This window comes from Aquarana catesbeiana, linkage group LG01 (genome assembly GCF_042186555.1).
Source record: "Aquarana catesbeiana isolate 2022-GZ linkage group LG01, ASM4218655v1, whole genome shotgun sequence".
NCBI classification, from domain to species: Eukaryota; Metazoa; Chordata; class Amphibia; order Anura; family Ranidae; genus Aquarana; species Aquarana catesbeiana.
Window position 1 is genome coordinate 334,163,496 of NC_133324.1, and position 13,499 is coordinate 334,176,994.

The 13,499-nt window shown below is 42.5% G+C and overlaps 1 protein-coding gene across 1 annotated transcript in view; it reads right to left on the reverse strand.

The window, feature by feature from the left end:
• TOX4 (TOX high mobility group box family member 4) overlaps window positions 1-13,499 on the reverse strand; it is a 66,830-nt gene that overhangs the window by 39,098 nt on the left and 14,233 nt on the right. The window contains exon 2 of the mRNA XM_073631533.1: window positions 5,793-5,861. Within this exon, the coding sequence (XP_073487634.1) occupies window positions 5,793-5,861 (69 nt within the window). The remainder of the gene's footprint in view (window positions 1-5,792; window positions 5,862-13,499) is intronic.

The window sequence follows — 13,499 nt, forward strand, 5'->3', positions numbered from 1 at the left end:
CAAATACTGTGTGAAAAAAAAAAAAAATGAAACACCCACCATTTTAATCTGTAGGGCCTTTGCCCTTATATATATAAAATGTTTGGTGGTTCAAAGTAATTTTCTTGCAAAAAAAAAAAAAAATTTTTTCATGTAAACAATAAGTGTCAGAAAGGGCTTTGTCTTCAAGTGGTTAGAAGAGTGGGTGATGTGTGACATAAGCTTCTAAATGTTGTGCATAAAATGCCAGGAAAGTTCAACCCCCCCCCCCCCCAATTATTGATATTATGAGTATAAAAGGGGGGAGATGTTAGAGAAATTATACTTTAAATGTCCTCTATGAAAACATCATTTGATATGAATATGGCCTTATAGCTCTAGTTATAATATGCTTAGACTCAGCATTATTTAGCTTAGTGATAAGATGCTTAGACTTGCATTTTTTTAATACATCCTGTGTTTTTGTGTTGGCTTGGGGAGTTTTCCAAGTCAGTATCCTGTAACCATTTTGAATGTAGATAAGAAAGTCTGTAAACAGATATTTCCACCTTTACTGTTGTGTTCAGAATAAAGATGAAATACATAAGACTGGGCATTTTTAAAACAGGAAAGGGGGGTCTCCAGGGCCTATAAAAAAACATGTACCACAGTATTCTCTTCAGAAATTACGATGACTGCATGAACATGTAATGCAATTCATTTCTCTTGCATATGCAATAAATATTATCTTGATTCCCGAGGACGGTCTGAGACGGTGATTTATTTCCGTAACATAGAGCAATAATTCTAGCACTGGACCTCATCTAACTCTAAACCGGTAAAGGCATTTAAAGCATTGCCTATGAAGATTTTTAAGTGCCGCAGATTGTCGCCATTCCACAAGCTTGCACAATTTTAAAGCGTGACACATTAGGTATCTCGGCGTAACATCTTAACATTTTATTATTTGGTTTTGTTTTTGCAAAACCGCTGCACAAATACTGTGACAAAAAAAAAAAATAAAAAAAAAAAAAAAAAAACACACATGATTGCCATTTTATTCCCTAGGTTCTCTAGTAAAATAATAACATTTGGAGGTCATGAGTAATTTTCTAGCAAAAAGTTACTGATTTCTACTTGTAAACAAAGAGTGCCAGAAAAAGCCTGGTCTTAAAGTGGTTAAACTTCAGCTCTAAAAAGGTACTCACATAATCATTAAAGTCAGTATACTGCTGTTTGTAAGGCAGGTCATAAATTCTGATTTTCTTTTCTGCAACAAAGACGCTCAATATCCTCATCAACACAGTCAGCATTGATGGGGGAATCCCTCCCGCGGAGCTATTGTATTCTCCTGGCAGGGGCCCTGTCCCTGCCGCATGCAGACAGTTATTATTGCTAGCGGCTACAGCTGGATCAACTTGGGTATAATCATCCTGCCAATACATGGAACAAATCAAAAGATTCAAGCCTTCTACGAACGGCTTAACCACTTGCCTCCCGCCATATAGCAAAATGATGGCTGCAAAGTGGTTTCAACATCCTGACTAGGCATCATATGACGTCCTTAGGATATTAAGCCGCTGCGCGCCCCCAGGGGCACGCATCGCGGCGATCGTTGTTACGGTGTGTCAGTCTGATACCCCGCAACACCGATCTAGGTAAAGAGTCTCTGACGGTGACTCTTTACCACATGATCAGCCATGTCCAATCACGGCTGATCACGATGTAAATAGGAAGAGCCGGTGATCAGCTTTTCCTCACTCGCGTCTGACAGACGTGAGTAGGGGAGAGCCGATCGGCTGCTCTCCTGACAGGGGGGGTCTGTGCTGATTGTTTATCAGCACAGCCCACCCTCGGATCCCACACAGGACCACCAGGGAAGCCGCCCAGGACCACCAGGATGGCCATCCACACTGGACCACCAGGTATGCCCCTTAGACCCCCAAGGAAATACTAATCTGTGCCCAGGCAGCTGCCAATCAGTGCCCAGGCAGCTGCCAATCAGTGCCCATTCACAATGCCTACCACTGCCACCAGGGATGCCCATCAGTGCCGCCCATCAGTGCCGCCCAGTGCCAAAAATTGCCGCCCATAAGAACCCATCTTTGCAGCCTTTCAGTGCCAGTGTCGCCTATCAGTGCCACCCATGAGTGCCCATCAGTGCTGCATATCAGTGCCGCCTAACAGTGCTCGTCAGTGCCCACTCATTGGTGCCACCTCATCGGTGCTGCCTTATGAGTGCCCATCAGTGAAAGAGAAAAAAAAAAAAACTTACTTATTTACAAATTTTTTTAACAGAAACAAAAGCAAAACTTTTATTTTTTCAACATTTTCGGTCTTTTTTTATTTGTTTAGGAAAAAATAAAAACGGCAGAGGTGATCAAATACCACCAAAAGAAAGCTCTATTTGTGGGAACAAAATGATGAAAATTTAGTTTGGGTACAGTGATGGATGACCGCGAAATTGTCATTCAAACTGCGACAGCACTGAAAGCTAAAAATTGGTCTGGGCAGGAAGGTGTATAAGTGGCCTGTATTGAAGTGGTTAAGTTCTTTGGTTCATTGTACTGGAAACAGACCTTCCATATTTTCTGGGAGCGTCAGAGGCTCTGTATTCCAGGAGGGACACACCTTTTTCTCCTACCCAGCCCTGACATAAAGTTCAGCCTCCACCAATCTGCAAACTTTGTCAAGGCAGACAGTGCAAAGCTCACCCAGCTACTGCCAGAACCTTTGTTGACCTTGGAGCCAAGGGAGTAGCTGTGTCTCTGTAACAAAGTCTCTGACACTACTGAAATGTCAGATTATTAAAAAAAATAACCTATGATTACATGTGTTTTTTTCCCCCAACACAACAGGGCAAAAGTTAAAAAAAAATAAAATAAAAGAAGTCTTGTCTTATTTTGTAAACACTGCAACTTGTGATGTTTATAAGCAGAACTAAACCCTTCAATTTACCCATTTCCCAAAATGGCACGAGCATGCCATGAATGTAGATTATACAATATTAATTTTATCCACTAGTTTTGGTAAATCAGTCTTTCCTGCATGGGGCAAAAACTGTAAAAATACAGGCGGTCTTCAGTTAAGCTACTTTCACACTGGAGGGGGTTTCAGCGCTAAAAATAGCACCCGTAAAGCGCCTTAAAACCGCTTCCCATTCCACCCCAGTGTGAAAGCCGGAGTACTTTCACACTGGGGCGGTGCGCTTGTGGGACATTACAAAAAGTCCTGCAAGCAGCATTTTTGGGGCAGTTTGGGAGCGCTGGATACAGCGCTCCTAAACCACCCCTGGCCTTTGGAATGCACGGGCAGTGCTTCGGAAGCGCCGCAACACGGGCGGTTTTAACCCTTTCTTCAGCCAGTCTTTTCTAGTGGGGGTTAAAAGCGCCCCACTAGCAGCCGAAAAGCGCTGCTAAAACAGCGGTAAGGAGCCTCTATAACAAGCAGCACTTTACCGCAAACGCGCCGCGGCCCCAGTGTGAAAGTAGCCTTAGTTCTTACCCAGCAAAGCAAATATTAATTGTTCTCATACCGTCTGGATCATGTGTAAATTAAGGACATTACACAAATATGTAAGGGGTTAAAAATCCTTTAGGCCCCTTTCACACGGACGGACCCGGACCGTTTATCTGTTTTTCTTCCATCCGTCAACGGATGACAATGCATTCCTATGGGCAAATGGATGACCATTGGTTACCATCCGTTAACCTCCGCTTCTGTTTTTATCCGTTTTTTTTAACATAAAAGGCTACGTCCAGATCCGTGAAATGGATATTAAATGACAATGTCCGCCAACGTCCGATCAGTCAAGATCCGTTGTGAAGAAATAAATTCAAAGTTCAAACTTTGACAAAAAAAAAAAAAAAGTGAAAAAACCTTTATTTTAAAAGGGTTATGCAGAATAATAAAACTAAAACAGTTTTGAACATATCTTGTGCTTTTGTGTCTTTTTATGTTATCAAAACACAATTAAATAACCAAATTAATTAATCAATTTAAATTTGCACTGCAAGAGATAGATAGATAGATAGATAGATAGATAGATAGATAGATAGATAGATAGATAGATAGATAGATAGATAGATAGATAGATAGATAGATCTTCTCCTGATGGAGATACAAAGTAGTCAGCAAATCGGTCACGCATGGCAATGTAGGATGGGAGGAGCAATGCTTTCTGGGTCATTTCCACAGAAGCCTGGTGTTCTGCCGAGAAAGTTCCCCTCGGCGAATAAGAACCCCCCTCTAATGCGCAGGCGCGGCTCTTGCGCAGTAGGAGCTGGCGGAAATAGCCGAAGAATAAAATAGAAATCAGCTGTACACGGCGCCTGTAAGAGGGCCCCTCACGGGCTCGCTTCGCTCGCCACGTTTCAGGCACAGCCTCGCTTCGCTCTGCACTTTTTTATTCTCCCTCTAGGTCCACTTGGATGGTGGGGCTTGAACCTGGACCCAAGGCGCAGGCGCTGTGTACAGCTGATTGAAGTTTTTCAGCTTCAGCTATTTTCGGCGGCTCCTAGTCGTTCGTACTACGCAAACGCTGCGCCTGCGCAATATAGGGGGGTCCTTCTTCACCAGGGGAACTTTCTCGGCAAGACACCGGCACAGAAACAGCTGTAAATGGATGAAAACGGATACAAAAATGGATGAAAAAACGGATTTAAACGTGTACATTAACGGATGAAAAAGGATATTAACGGAACAGAAGACGGATGAAGACGGATGAAGCAACGGATAAGAAGTGATACGTTTTTAACGTGGCTAAACTGATGGTGCCCGTGTGAAAGGGGCCTTACATGTTTGTTGCAAGATTACTTGTGCCAGCCTTGACCATATCCTCAAAGGTTTCCAAAACATTTTTTGTTAGAGAACTACAGTAGGTAAACATCCACTACTAAAGTGTTTAAGGCCACATGCACATTGGGCCTTTGCCCAGATCCCCTGAACACCTTTCTCCTAGCAGAAGAGCAGGTTTTTGTGTAAATGCATTTAGGCATGTCAAGCACTTGGGTGGCAATTCATTTTATTGGTCAGAATGAGAACTTATGCTGGCCATTAAAATGATTTAACGTTCAAGCGCCAAATGCATTAATGCACTTTTAGATGCATTTAAACGTGTCAAGCATTTTTTTGCCAAAATGTTGCTGCTCCTAAACTCGCTGCCAGTGGGGTTTTTTCCTGCCTGGAAACACCTATGTGTGCATGGATCATATAGACTAACAAAAAAGTCAAACTAAATAAACATTCCTAATGAAGTGTGCATGAGGACACTAGTGCGATGCGGAAACCCTGCGAATCCAGTGCATGTTCCCGCTTCGCCCCTGAAATCGCAGTGGTTCACATTGAGATCTGCGAACTGCTGGGGAGGTCAATGTAAAGATAATGATACCCCTAGACTGGTTCGCAGAGCACAGTGCGAACTGTGAAATGGTGCAGGAATGGGATTGCACAGGTCCCATTCCATCCGATTCCATCCGATTCCAGTGCAGACCAAAAAGAAAAAAAGGGTCCTGCAACATTTTGGTGTGAATGCGATTTCAGCCAGTTTGTATGGCTGAAATCGCATTGCACAGACATCACATGTGATCTGCACAGCAATTTGGAGCGAATCAAATGCGATGTCTGTCATCGCACTAGTGTGAACAGCCACTTAATTATCATTTTATTCTGAATATAGCATATGTGTAAGGGGTGCCACTACTGGATAAGACTTTTGACATGCGAATCTAGTATAACAAGGAACCTAAAATATAGGAAACAAACAATGAAGGGGGTACTGTAGTTTACCTTTGTAAAAGATTAGGGTGATTTTAATATACAGAGGTCACACTTACCTCTGTCCCAGTCAGGAATGGGTGTCCTGAACCAGTGATGGTCAGGTAGCTGTCACTACCCCCTGGAAACTGCAAACAAAAATATGAAAAATTGTAAAATGCTGTATGAAAACAATACTGCATACACAACATATAATATACACATTTAAACTCCTGTTGTTATATATGCACCATAATCTTTGCATTACTTAAAAACTGCCTCTTATGCTTTAAACGCCAATACCTTACAAATGTATGCATGGGTGAACATAAAATATATATATACGATCTCAGTATAAACACCCCACCTCTGTCCATGTACAATAAGGCCATCTTTGATTCATAATATAAATTTCACATTGTATCTTTAGGCTTAATGTACATGGGACGTTTTAAAACCTCTCCTGAACGATTTAACTTGACAGATAGCAACCAACGGTTAATAACGTCTGTTTTGCCACTCCCCCCCCAATAGTCAAAAACGCATCTCCATTAAAAATGCCTGTAAATGAAATGTGGCTAAAGGCAAGTTACCACATTTACAAGCTGTTATAGGCATTTGGCGTTTCAAATGCCTCTGAACATCCGTCCTGAACGCATTTTTTACAAAAATTGCTTCTGAACCGAGTTCTGATTAAAAAAAATAAAAAAATAAAAGTCAGCAGTTACAAATACTGCAGCTGCTGACTTTTAATAAATCGGACACTCACCTGTCACAGGGTCCAGCGATGCGGGGGAACGAAGCCTCCTTTGTCTCCCCCTCCTCTCTGCAGTGCCAGCATTTTCACTGTGGGCGCCCAGCTGTGGCTTCACAGCCAGACACCCACTGTGCATGCGCAAGCTGCGCCACGACTGGCCGGGCAATCATCTGGGACCTGTGACGTGTCCCAGATGATTGCCGGGGGGGGGGGGGGGGGGGTGATCTCCCTTGCGGTGCTGCAGTGCGCCGGGAGGAAGTGGGAGCTGGGACCCTCTAAAAAGAGGGTCTGTGCAATAAAAGAAAGATTATGCAATGTGTATGTTGCATGATATTTGTGCAACTACTTAAAGTATAACTAAAGGCAAAACCTTTTTTTTTTTTTTTAGTTTTGGATAGAATGGAGAGGTATTAGAACGCTCGTCAGTTTTTATTGCCGTTTGTGCCCCGTCAGGAGAATCACCTCTCTATCTGTCCTGTTTACCATTATCATTGAAAGTGAAAGAAAATCCCCAAATTTTGTCCTTAGAAAAGTAAGAGGGGAATTTTTCCAATGGGGACACTAGTTCTTGTGACCTGGGGGTCCCCAAGGAATTCCCTTATTTGCAGGGATTTCCTCCCACTTTCTGTTTGGCTATGGAACAGGAAGTGAAAGGAAGTCTCTGCAATGCGACACAGATGGCAAAAAAAAATAATATGTGACTGGGTTATTAACCTTCCCTTAGGCTCCATTCACACTAGCGCGTTTTTTGATGCATTTTGCAGAAATGCATGGGAATTTTTTAACATGGGTTCCTATGGAACATGTTCACATCAATGCTTTTTTGTATCTCTGCGTTTTTGGAAAGGGTCGGGGACTTTTTTTCATGCAAAAAGCAGCGTTTTGCATGTAATGGATTTCAATGGACAAGCATCAAAAACGCAAGTGCACCGTTTTTGCAGCGTTTTTGGTGCGTTTTTGCTGGGTTTTTTTTTTTTTTTTTGTAATTTTTTTTTAAGACTGTAAAAAAAATGAAAAAAAAAAAAAAAAAAAAAACGCAAAACGCAAATCGCGGCAAAAACGCTACAAAAACGCTGCTCAAAAACGTGCCAAGCATGAAAAAAAAACCTCCAAAAACGCTCAAAAGCAACATGCATAGGTGTGAATCGAGCCTTACGCTATCCAAAATGGAAAAAAAAAAGTATATAATTAAAGGCAACTTATTATTTTTTTGGATAGAGTGGAGAGGGATTGGAATATCTGTCAGGCCTTTATTGCTGTATGTGTCCAAATTACAGAGAACCACCCTCTTGTCATGTTTACCGTTATTCCTGAAAAATGAAAATAAAAGAAAATCCAAAAAAGGTATAACCCTGCTATCCAAAAAATGAAAAAAAATGTAGCCTTTAGTTTAAAGGATAAGTTTACCTTTGGGAACAGGACACATGTTCCCAATGCTGCAGCCGTTGCCCGATCCTCCTCCCCCCCTTCCTCCCTGTGGCAGCAGTATGGGGAGTAGTTCCCTGTACTAGCTGTCATGGTCTGAAAACAGCGCGGCCATGCAGGCTCCGCCCCCACGGCTGCATCATTCATATACACAACTCCGATCTACAAGCCCTGACATCCTTAGTGGTTGTCAGCTTGTAGTTCGAGTCTTCCTGTCAGGGAGCATCAGCTTATCCGTATGGGATGTACAAGGAAACCCATACACTGACAGATCTGCATTGCATCAGCCACCTGCTGATTTCTGGTGCAATGCTCAACAGGCTACTACTATAAAAATATAATAAAATGCACATTTTTTCACCTGCAAAAAAACGTGCATTTATTTAAAAAAGTGAACTTTGCTTTAATCTATATTCTCAGAAGAATGCATTAAAATGAATACGATCTACAGGTGTGTTCTTTTTGTAAGACAATAAAATATGTGGGGTTGTGATGAGTAAAGAGGTCTCAAAATACGTTAGGCTTCAAAACTGCAAAAAACGACAGTGTCCTCTATTATCAAGGGGCAAGGCTTTTAAATGCAGTTCAAATGTGATTCTAATCCGTTTTTAACGTGATTTGGATACAGCGGTGATCGCTCTCTCAGGTTGTCTCTCGCTCTCTGGGGATGGGAGGCAAAAAATGTACTGTTACTTTAGGACAGACATGCACTCTCCATTCAAATCTATGGAGCTAAAACTCGCACAGGACCCCAAAAAAAAACCCATCACATTGAATTGCATGGCATACACGTGAACGGCCTCCACAGAAACTCATGGTATTTCTCTTGTCCTGCGATTCCATGCGTTATGGATAACATCAAAAAAATGCATCAGTGTAAACAGGGGCTAAAGCTGATTTTTATTATTATAATACATTTTGAAGAATTAGACGATCAGTTTTTATTGTTGTAGGGGTTTGATGATCAGGTTCAGATGTTGTGATGTAGAGTGGAAGGGAAGTGTCACTTTGTGGGGTAAAAAAAAAAAAAAACACCCCTATATGCAGTGTGTTGTCTTTTAGGACCACAACGCACCCCTCCTCCCTGACAACCAATGTGCAGGCTGGTGAGAACATGCCCTACAGCTTAGCACACTCTAGTACAGGGGTCTCAACCTGGCTGCCCTCCAGCTGTTGCGAAACTACAAGTCCCATCATGCTTCTCTGTGGGAGTCACGATTGTAAATGTCAGACTTGCAATGCCTCATGGGACTTGTAGTTTCGAAAACAGCCAGAGGGCCGCCAGTTTGAGACCCCCTGCTTTAGTAGTGTTATTAAACTCAGCAGGCTGAAAAAAAAACTGACATCTCAGGAGGAGAGCTGCTGTACTAACAAGCTGATGTTAGTACAGCAATCTCCCCTGCTGCTCTATTGAGTTCTGACAGGAGGACCCCCCCACCACCACCACAACACTCTGGTCAGCGCTCGGATCGGCAGACCTTATTCAGTCATGCCCCTTCAAGAGAAGCTGCCAAACGTCCTGCTTCTATTGGGCTGGCTGCAGTACACACAGGCAAGATGCTGGCCGCTTCCTATTGAATGTCACCCAGTATGCAGCCCGTATGTACTAGGCTTACGGATCCTTTCACACAGGGGTCATCAGATCGATCACATTACATTCGTATGCACACCTGTCTTCAGTTCACATCAGTTTGCATTTTCACTCAGTTTAAGAAAAAAAAAATATTATATATATATATATATATATATATATATATATATATATATATATATATATATATATTTTTTTTTTTTATTTATACATATATTTTAATAATAATAATAATAATAATAAATAATATTATTTCCCCTAAAAGCTAACAAAAACAAAACAAAAAAATAAAAATAAAAAATAAAATTAACCCCCAAAACAAAAAAACAAACACACACAGATCATTGACTGTTTCTATCCACCTGCCCCTAATCATACATTGTGGATGTCAGGATCCATCTGATAGACTGATCACCCATGTGAACGGGTCCTTAATAACAAACCCAAAGCTTTACAATGATCACCAAGCAGGTCTTGCGTGTATATCATCGATTTTGGATAAACATGATGACACCAGTCTAGGATGGAAATTCCCCTCTCCGCAGGGAGATCTCCTGACTTCAGTGTCACCAGGACAGGAATTCTCTCCATCTGATCAGAGAAGGCGGATAGACATTTAACTCTTCCCTACTCGGTTTACCCATACAGATCACCCAGCGTCTCCTTGTAGAAATGAGAACAGGAAGCTGACCTTAGTGCGCCCATACAGTCCGTACATCTGCGGAGAGCCCAGAGCAGAGGAGGGACCCCCCTCCTCCTCCGAGAAAAGTTCTGCCCCATGGCCGCTCTCCAGAGCCGTGAAGAAATGCAGATCCATCAGCCAGCACTGTATAAGAACAGCCGAGTGCCGCCTCTCCTACATACATTTTATCCCGCCACACAACTCTCCCCGAACAAGCTTTACACTGCCCCCCACCGGCCGGAACCTGCACCGATCACCCATTGGCCCAGCGCTAACATGTGACCATCCCGAGCGTTCTCCTTCTCAGACACACCCGTGCGGTGCCAGCTGCGGGACAAGTATGCCGGACCTACTTGTAGTATGGGCTCTTGTTTTGGAAGGAAGGCTGAGATGAGGATAGCCGCTTGTACAGAAGGAGCTGTACTTATGATCACACCTGTCTGCCATCTTCCCTATCCTCACATGTCAACTGTCCTCTTTTACTGGGTCACCTTCACACACCAAATTCTGAGTGAGCTTTAACCACTTCAGCCCCGGAAGGTTTACCCCCCCCCCCCTTCCTGACTAGGCCAATTTTTGCAATATGGCACTGCGTTACTTTAACCGACAATTACGCGGTTGTGCGATGCTGTGCCCAAACAAAATTGATGTCCTTTTCCCACAAATAGCACTTTCTTTTGGTGGTATTTGATCACCTCTGCAGGTTTTATGTTTTGCGCCATAAACAAAAAAAATTTTTATATTTACTTTCTACTATAAAACATACCCAATAAAAAGTGTAAAAACTCTAAATTTCTTCATCAATTTAGGTCAATACGTATTCTGCTACATATTTTTGGTTAAAAAAAAATCCCAATAAGCCTATATTGCTTGGTTTGCACACAAGTTATTGTGTCTATAAACTATGGGATCATTTTTATAGCATTTTAATTTTTACTAGTAACGGCAGCGAACAGCGTTTTCTTTTTTTTAGCAGGACTGCGACATTGCAGCGGACACGAAGGGCTCATTTACACTTGCTTCAAATTCAACCCACATTAACAACTAGTTTACACTTGCTTCAAAACAAGGCTTCGGACAGGCTTTGTTAAAGCTCTCTGAACACCAGTCAAAGCTCCTGTCACTAAATAAAATGGTTAGCTTACAGTCCTGTTTACACCTTGCTTTTGCTTTGCTTCGGTTTCGCTTCAAAAATTATACCCCGTGGTGCTTCAAAGCCTCCATTGAAGTCTATGGCAAAGCTCGCTTGAAGGCTCATCGAAGCCCCAAGCAAAAGCAGGTGTAAACAGGACTGTAAGCTAATCATTCTATTTAGTGACAGTAGCTTTGACTGGTGTTTAGAGAGCTTTAACAAAGCCTTTCCAAAGCCTTATTTTGAAGCAAGTGTAAACTAGTCCTAAGTGACACTTTTTGGGGACCAGTGACACCAATAAAGTGATCAGGGCTAAAAAAAAAAAAAAAAATGCACTGTTACTGTATAAATGACACTGGCAGGAAAGGGGTTAACAATCAAAGGGTAAAATGTGCTCCTAAGGAGTGATTTCTAACTGCGTGGGGGATGGACTGACCAGAGAAAGAGAGACATCTGTGCTTCTGATTAGCAGGAATTGCAGATCTCGCGCTTCCTCTGTGACAGAACGATGATCTGCCTTGTTTAGACCAGAGACAAACCACTGTTCTGCCTTTCCTACAAAGGATTGGGGGTGGCCGGTGTCCCCTGTGTCCAGTCACAGTGTGATCGGGTCTCCGGTGGCGCACACCCCAGACCCTAGAAGAGGAGACAACATACAGGTACCTTGTTTCGCTCAGCCTGGCCGCCCTGTCGCAGTATATGTACGGTGGGCTGTCCGGAAGCGCTTAAAATAGCCTGACTGGCCCAAATGAATAATTTTCTTCATTAATCACCTCAGCTCCGGAAGGTTTTACCCCCTTCATGACCAGGAATTTTTTTGCTATTTGGTACTGCGGTACTTTATCTGGTAATTGCACGGTCATGCAACGCTGTACCCAAACAAAATTTATATGATTTTTTTTTCACACAAATAGAGCTTTCGTTTGGTGGTATTTAATTACCAGGTTTTTTTTTAATTTATTATATAAGCGAAAAAAGACTGACAATTTTGGAAAAAAAAAACAAATTTTTTACTTTCTGCTATAAAACCTTTTTGTTAAAAAAAAAAAAAATTAAATTTCAAAAAGTGTATATTGATTGGTTCGCACCTACAAATTATGGTGTGTATATATACTGGAGTTTTTATATTTTTTATACTACTAATGGCAGCGATCAGCGACTTATAATGGGACTGCAATAGATCTGACACTAACTGTCGCTGGGGGGAACTGACTGAAGACTGGTTCCCACCTTACTAGTTGTTTTTCGTTTAACCCAGTGGGTTGAATGGAAAAAAAACTGACAGCTAAGGTCAGAGCCGCTGTACAATGTTAGTTCAGTGATCTCCCCTGCTGTGATATTGTGTTCTGACAGAGGGAAGACCCCCCCCCACCAGAACACTCTGGTCAGCAGACCTTTTTCGGTCATGACTCTTCAACAGAAGCCGGCCAAACAGCCAACTTCTGTCAGACCAGCTGCCGTACAGACGGGCGGGAATGTCGGACGGTTTCTATTGAACCGGCTGATGCCGCCCAACATTTGGTCCATGTGTACTAGGCTATACTGACATCACCAGTGACACTAATACAGTGATCAGTGTCAATACTATACACTGTCACTGTACTTATGACACTGGGCAGGAAGGGGTTAACATCTAAGGCAATCAAGGAGTTAAATGCGGGCCTAACTATGTGTAAAGTGTGCTGCTTTTACTAACATCTCTCAGTGGGATGAGAAACGAACAGATCGCTCACTCTTTACAGACCTCTGGGCTGCGATTATACACAGCCAATCGGGAGGTCCTGGCCGTGAATCATTGGCTGGGACTTGCTGACAGAATCACAGCGGGTTCCAGGTCGGAGGTGCACATGCATGCGTCCTAAGTTTGGAAGTAGGCAGCAACATATAGGTAAGTCACTTTGCCTACCACTCGCCCACAGTATATTGCAGGTAGGTGGGTACCAAATGGTTAGAAATGGTGCAGGCCTAGTAGCCCATTTGAAAGAATGGGCTGCCGTGCCAACGCAAACAAATGTATCTTTCTGCCATGTTCCCTATCCTCACATGTGTGTGGGATGATTCCTGTCTTTCACTGGGCTACCTTCATAGTAACACAGTTGGGGAGCCTAACACCAGGTTTTGAGTAAACGTTAAAGGGGTTGTAAAGGCAATTAAAAAAAATAAAAAATAAAAAACATGTTATACTTACCTCCACTGTGCA